General features: G+C 39.9%; 1 protein-coding gene across 1 annotated transcript in view; it reads right to left on the bottom strand.

The window, feature by feature from the left end:
• Window positions 1–869: 869 nt before the first annotated feature.
• LOC140738657 (laminin subunit beta-4-like) overlaps window positions 870–7,539 on the bottom strand; it is a 139,271-nt gene continuing 132,601 nt past the window's right edge. The window contains exons 33-35 of the mRNA XM_073066277.1: window positions 6,772–6,948; window positions 3,917–4,067; window positions 870–1,287 (exon numbers count right to left, since the gene is read on the bottom strand). Of these exons, the coding sequence (XP_072922378.1) occupies window positions 1,148–1,287; window positions 3,917–4,067; window positions 6,772–6,948 (468 nt within the window). The 3' untranslated portion in view covers window positions 870–1,147. The remainder of the gene's footprint in view (window positions 1,288–3,916; window positions 4,068–6,771; window positions 6,949–7,539) is intronic.

Raw genomic sequence — 7,539 nt, 5'->3', positions numbered from 1 at the left:
ATCTCACTAGCCTCGAGTGAAAACATTTGTACCTTTTTTTCTGAGTCCAAAGATTGTCATTTAACTACAGACAAGCATGTAAACCCATTGGTTCACTACTCAGACCTGACTGTATTGATGCAAGTGCCAACCTTATCAATGTAACAAAATCTCATGGTCCTCTCCAGTTTATGAACGCCCAGCTTATGTAAAGCCCATACATGCAAACAAGTGTTCGGGATGGATTTGCCAGCAGCTTGTGGTGGCCCGAGCCATGTTCTGCCAGGTGGGGACTTGGTTTGCAGCCTCATTTTTGACTGGCGAATTGTTCGGGCTGTGATCTGTTCACAGGGACTGAACATTGCTGTAACGTGTGGAGGACCAGCAGCTTAAAAAATGTCGAAGTGGTTGCTGAAAGGTATGACGAGAGGAACCAAGAGGCCGATACGAAGGGTTAGGATTCATGTCCAATTTGTGAGTTTTCAAAAAGTGCAAGTAATATGATAAGCACAGAGCATCCATTATTGAAGATAGCCATTCCCAAAGTAAAGAACAGAATCTGGTACAACAATATGTCTGGTTATACCACACAGTATACTCAGACTTATCTGCACTGCACTTCCATGACAAAATGGAGAAAAGCTCGGGACAAAAACTTTTCCAAGAGTTTTCCTGATGAACAATTTTAGCAAAACAAAAGAAGCTGGGTGCTTTGCTGTCCGGGGCTTCTGCCTATCTGTTGAAGTTAAGTAGTTAACTGTTAGTATCCTGGAGAACATTCATTGTTCGGCTTTATACCTTGGGGGAGCAATAGTTGCAAGGAATAATGCAAAGAAAAAGATTTGGTTAAGTAAAAATACATTTGTTGACAAGAGCCACCCTAATAAGTATTTATTGTAGGTGTGCAATCTTTTATTTAGTTTCAGCTTTCTTCAACTTCCACTTGTTACAAATTCAGAGTTGACAATCAAAGAGTCAATGCACAATGATTTGTGTAGAATAATTTTATGGTGCTTTTGTGATTCAGTTGCAGAGAACAGAATATAAGCCCATTCTCATGAAATCTCATCTTGTTATATTTAAAGTATTTTACACAAAATTTTGAGAAGGCTTAAATTTTAAAAGTTACGAAGAGTAACTGACAATAAAAGGGTGCACTACTGCTTGATTATGGTAGACAGTTATTGTAGAAGATGATCTTCTCCTCAATAAACTCTTTAATACTTGTCACATTTTCTTCTAATTTGGACAAATAATCTGAGTTTTCTTTCAGTTTTCTATTTCTGTCCTTCATCTGCTCTTCCAGTTCTGTAAATGCAGAAAAAATTAAAAATTTTAATTTATTATCTGCAATCCTTGCTGTCAGATTATTGGCCAACATTTATTCCCTCTTCATCGGCTGCTGACCACACTATATTCAGATTGTAGCAGTATAAATTTCAAATTTATTGCATAAAGAAAACCTGCACTTCAATTTTGGATGTTTTGACAAGCAAAGTTAAACTTTTATGGAAAGTTAATGATGTTTAGGAAACTCATGACTAAAGTTTCAATTGTCTCTATATTACACAATTCCATTATGCTCCAGATAATGGCCTTATCATTTCAGACAACTTGAAGAATCATAGAGTACAGTTTAAACTTCTAACAATAAAGATAGATCAAAGGAATACTAGCTCCTGTATTCAGCCAGAGGTTCTCGAATACTATGGCTAAAGGACCATTCAGGTCTTAGGGTTGGGAGGAAGTCACTGTGAATTAGGAGGGGACCCGGGGGGAGGTGATAGGCAGGTGAGGCTAGAGTAGGGAATTTGTTTACCAGAAGGAGAGATCAATATTCATGCCATCAGGTTGGAGGCTACCCAGATGTAATATAAGGTGTTGCTCCTCCATCCTGAGGATGGCCTCATCTTGGCACAAGAGGAGGCCTTGGACTGACATGTCAGAACGGGAATGGAAATTAAAATGTTTGGCCACTGGGAAGTTTCACTTGTGGCAGATGGAGTGGAGGTGCTTAATGAATCGGTCCCCCAATTTACAGCAGGTGTCACCAATGTAAAATAGGCCATGTCGGGAGCATTGGACACAATAGACAACGTCTGGAAGGACTGTTCGGGGCCCTGAATGGAGGTGAGGATGGAGGTAAATGGGTTGGTGTAGCACTTTGGCCACTTGCGGGGATTAGTGCCGAGAGGGAGATTAGTGAGAAGGGACAAATCGGCAAGGGAATCACGGACAGAGTAATCCTTGTGAAAAGCAGAGAGAGGGGGAGAGGTAAAGATGCACTTAGTGGTAGGATCCCTTTGGATATGGCGGAAGTTTCGGAGAATGATGTGTTGGATGCAGAGGCTCATGGGATGGTAGGTAAGAACAAGAGGAACTCCATCACTGTTAAGGTGGCAGGAAGATGGGGTGAGTGCATATATTTGGGAAATAAGGAGATGTGTGTGAGGGCAGCATCACTGGTGGAGGAAGGGAAACTCCATTCCAGAAAGGAAAGCTGCATCCTGGGAACAGAGATGAAGGACCTGGGAAAAGGGAATAGCATCCTTATTGGAGACTGGGTAGGAAGTAGCATAGTCAAAGTAACCATGGGACTTGGTAGGTTTAGAAAAGGCATCAGTCGACAGTTTGTCTCCAGAGATGGAGACAGAGATCCTGAGAAAGTGGAGGGAGGTGTCAGAAATAGACAAAGTGAACTTACGAGCAGGGTGGAACTTGGAGGCAAAGGTGATAAAATTGGTGAGCTATGCATGGGTGCATGAAGTAGCACCAGTGCAGGTGTCTATGTACCATAGGAGAAGTTGGGGAGTGTTACCAGGGACGGCTTGGAACGTGGACTGTTCTACGTAGCCAACGAAAAGGCAGGCATAGCTGGGGCCCCTGCAGGTTCCCATGGCTAACCCTGGAGTTTGGAGGAAGTGGGAGGAGCTGAAGGAATAATTGTTGAGGGTTGGGACCAGTTCTTCTAAACAGAGGAGGGTGATGGTGGAAGGGGAACTGGGTAATTCTTTTTTTGAGACAGAAGCGGAGAGCTTTAAGGTCTTCTCAGTGGGGGATAGACATGTGTAGGGACTGGGCAGCGATGGTGAAAATGAGGCGGTCAAGGCCAGGGAATTGAAAGTTAGTGAGGAGATTGAGAGCATGAGAAGTGTCGCAGGTGTAGATGGGAAGGGGCTGAGCCAAGTTGGATAGACTGGAGTTGAGGTACGAGGACACGAGATCAGGAGCAGGCAGAGACAATGGGCTTACCCGGACAGCAGGTTTGTGGATTTTGGGTAGGAGGTAGAAGGGAGCAGTGCAGAGTTAGGGAACTATGACTTTGGTAGCAGTGGATGGAAGTTCTCCAGAGTTGATGATGTCAGTGCTGGAAATGGAAACAGTTTTCTAATGGTCCAGAGTGGGATTTGTTGTTACATTCACTAATATTCATGCGGCATGTGGAACTTTCTCCAACATTGAGACCGCAGCCTCAGGACTTATGGAATTTATCTCTCTGGGTCGCTTCTGCCACTACTGCTTCTTTCCTGAGAACTTCTTAAGCTCTCCAATTTTCTGGAACTCTCTTCGGGTTTCACCTCTTCCACTAAAATTCTAAGAGTGCATAATGTTTGCAAAGTCAACACTTATTGTCATTTTTGGTTGTAGTAGTAGGTTTGTCTGACAGTACTCATTTTAGAAATCATACCAACATTATGTGATTACCTTAACAAAATATGTTGTGTATTTCACCACTTGTCTTCTTTAAGGTTTGATTAATAGCTGAATAAAGTGTCAATATAATGTAAAGAGGCAAGACTCCAAGTAAATTGTCAAACAAATTTACCATTCTATTGAATTAACAATGTAACTGTCAATTAATTAATTAATTAATTAACTAATCAATCAATCAATCAATCAATCAATCAATCAATTAAATAATTAATTAATCCCCTACCTGTAATCCTCCTCAGTTTGCTTTCCAAGTCTTTTGCCAGATCACTTGCCTCTCGCAGTAATTCTTCTGCTTTTTGTTTTCCATCTTTTGGAATCTCTTGTATGCTCAGACTGGTTAATTTCACATATGCCTCATTCAATGTTTTAAATTCCTGCAATGAACAAAATGTGAAAATGCCTTTTAAAACAGCAAATAATTTCCAAAATTTATTTAAAAGAACAATTGTTAGGAAAAATAGTTAGGAAAAAGTACACCATTAGGAGTTTGAGGAGGTTTGATATATCACCAAAGACTCTTACAAATTTCTATTGACAGCCACTGGAGAGCTTTTTGACTGGTTGCATCATAGCCATGAAAGCTCCAATGCACAGGATTGCAAATGGCTGTAGAGAGCTTTAGCAAGCTCCATCACAGGCACAACCCCACTTTATCAAGACATCTTCAAGAGGTGATGCTTCATGCAGGCAGCATCGATGATTAAGGACTCTCACCATGCAGGATATACCCTTCTCTTGTTACTACCATCAGGGAGGAGATAATGAAATCTGAAGAATCACAGTCAATAATTCAGAAACATCTCCTTCCCTTCTACCATCAGATTTTGAACAGTCCATGAAGCCAGGTCATTATCCCTTATTTTGCACTTGTTAGTTACTTTGCAATTTATGGTACTGCTGCTGTAAAGCAACAAATTTCGCCTCATTTAAGTCAGTGATAATAAATTTGATTCTATTCCCAAACCAAACAGCACAATCTCCTTCTGTGACATTCTGCCGTTCTTCCTTAATCCATCAGTTTGCTAGGTGAGAAGTGAAAACAAAGTATGATAATGAGTTCCTGCTTTAAATTATGCAACACCTGACTTCTAGATCTTTCTTTCTGTAACCCCATTAATTGATTACTTGCCTCTTCCCAGGAAATATCAGGAACAGTAAGCAGTTTGACCCTTCGAGCCAAGGTAGAAATTGGCCTTCATCAAGATCAAGTCAACTTTTATCTTGTCACCATTTTCCTGCACTGTCCCTTTATTTCTTGATTCCTATAATATCCAGAAATATTTAAATCTTTGTTTTGAATGACCAATGTGACTATAAAGAAGTCAAAAAATCCACCAGTTTCTGAGTGAATGAACTTTTCATCCCAGCTCTTATTCTGTGATGGAGACTCTGGTTCTAGATTCCTCAGCTGGGAGAAATATCCTCCATGAATCCAGCCTGTTAAACGCCACAGGAACTTTATAAGCTTCAGTGAGATCTCCTAACATACTTCTCATTGCGTTGTGAGCTTGATCCCTTTGAACATTAACCTCATCTAACTTCTTACCATTTAGAAACAATATTCTCACCATTTAAAAATAAGCAACATTTCCTGTTTCGAGCATCAAAATGAAAGTTTTCAAATTTTTCCACTTTACTTTGCATCTGCCTTGTTCTTGTCCGCTCACTCAGCTTGTCTGTACCTCTAAGAAGCATTTTCATAACTTTCTCCATACTCAACACTAAGTATGACATCTGGTCAAGCCAACTACATCATTGATGTAAATTGTGAAAATCTGAATCAGCATCAGAATCAGGTTTATTATCACCGGCATGTGATGTGAAATTTGTTAACTTAGCAGCAGCAGTTCAAGGCAATACATAATCTGGCAGAGAGAAAAAATAATAATAAATAAAATAAAACATAATAATAAATAAACAAGTAAACCAATTACGTATATTGAATAGATTATTAAAAAATGTGCAAAAACAGAAATACTGTTTATTAAAAAAGTGAGGTAGTGTCCAAAGCTTCAATGTCCATTTAGGAATCGGGTGGCAGAAGGGAAGAAGCTGTTCCTGAATCACTGAGTGTGTGCCTTCAGGCTTCTGTTCCTCCTACCTGATGGTAACAGTGAGAAAAGGGCATGTCCTGGGTGCTGGAGGTCTTTAATAATGGATGCTGCCTTTCTGAGACACCACTTCCTAAAGATGTCCTGAGTACTTTGTAGGCTAGTGCCCAAGATGGAGCTGACTAGATATACAAACTGGTGCCCAAGATGGATGTGGAAGCTATGGAGAGGGTGCAGAGGAGATTTACCAGGATGTTGCCTGGTTTGGAGAACAAATCATATGAAGCAAGGTTAGCAGAGCTGGGACTTTTCTCTTTGGAGCGTAGAAGAATGAGAGGGGACTTGATAGAGGTCTACAACATTATGAGAGGCATAGTTAGGGTGGATAGTCAGTACCTGTTTCCCAGGGCACCAATAGCAAACACCAGGGGGCATATGTACAAAATTAAGGGAGGGAAGTTTAGGGGAGACATCAGGGGTAAGTTTTTTACACAGAGTTGTGAATGCCTGGAATGACTTGCCAGGGATGGTGGTGGAGGCTAAAACATTAGAGGTATTTAAGAGCCTTTTGGACAGGCACATGGATGAAAGAAAAATGGAGGGTTATGGGGTAGTGTGGGTTTAGTACTTTTTTAAAGGATTATATGGGTCGGCACAACATAGAGGGCTGAAGGGCCTGTACTGTGCTGTAGTGTTCTATGGTTCTATGGAGCTGACTAGATATACAATCTGGAGCCCAAATACTGATGCTTAGGGGTAATCCTCTAATTAGAGCCCACCAGCTGGAATCAATCATCAAACTTACTGCATGGAAACAAGTAATTCAGCCCAACAAGTCCACACTGGGACCTGTAAACCTCCTCTCCCCTCAACTCACCTATTCAATATTCTTCAATTCCTTTCCAATTATTTGTTTATGCCTTTTAATTCATTAATACTGGGCGACTGAGTTACTTCCTGGGGATTAAATGGTTTAATAAATAGCAGAGGCAATAGAACTTCAGAAAAATAAGATTAAAGCACGTACTTGTTCAGCCTCATCAGCATTCGTCTTGGCTTCATTCGCTTTTTCCATTGCCTTTTTACTTGCTATCTTGTTGTTTTCTGTCTTCTTTCTTAGTCCTTCAATGTCATTTTGGAACTTAGCTATATTGTTCATGAGATTCATGAGATTGTCAGAAATTGATCTGATTTTGTCATTAACCTATAAGTAATTAAAACATGAAAGACAAAACATATTAATTTCACAAGAAATTTAACTGTCTTCTGCTAACTAGCATAAGATGTAGAGAAGGTGCTAATAAAATCCTCCCCTCATACAAAATAAAAATTGGATAGAGAATTTAGAGTGGAAACTGAAGAGATTTGACATGCTGACAGAGGATATGATTAATACTTAATATGATTAATTATGAAGTATTTTGGAAATATAAAAAGTTGAAAAAATTGCAGAAGTGCATGCAAATAGAAAATCAGGATGAAGGAAGGGAAAATACTAAATGTGTGTTTTGCTTCTGTTTACAAAGAACAGTATGGTAATGGAAGAGCTCTGAATAGCATGACTAGAAATAAAGAGTACTAATGAAAGGAAATTGATCCTAGTGGCATACTGTACATTGTACCACTTACACTCCAAGAACAATTTGAGGAGGCTGTGACCATAGTCTTCCAAACACCTTTGCATGCCAAAGGATGAGATGGCTATTGGTGAAATATTTATGTCCAAGAACGCCCATCATTTAAGAACTGATGTTTACATTAAAAAATAATCTGACGGGAGGGATTAGTAGAATTA

This window comes from Hemitrygon akajei, chromosome 14, assembly GCF_048418815.1.
Source record: "Hemitrygon akajei chromosome 14, sHemAka1.3, whole genome shotgun sequence".
Lineage (NCBI taxonomy): Eukaryota > Metazoa > Chordata > Chondrichthyes > Myliobatiformes > Dasyatidae > Hemitrygon > Hemitrygon akajei.
The sequence above is the reverse complement of the archived record's forward strand: the minus strand, read 5'-3'. Positions and strand labels throughout refer to the sequence as shown.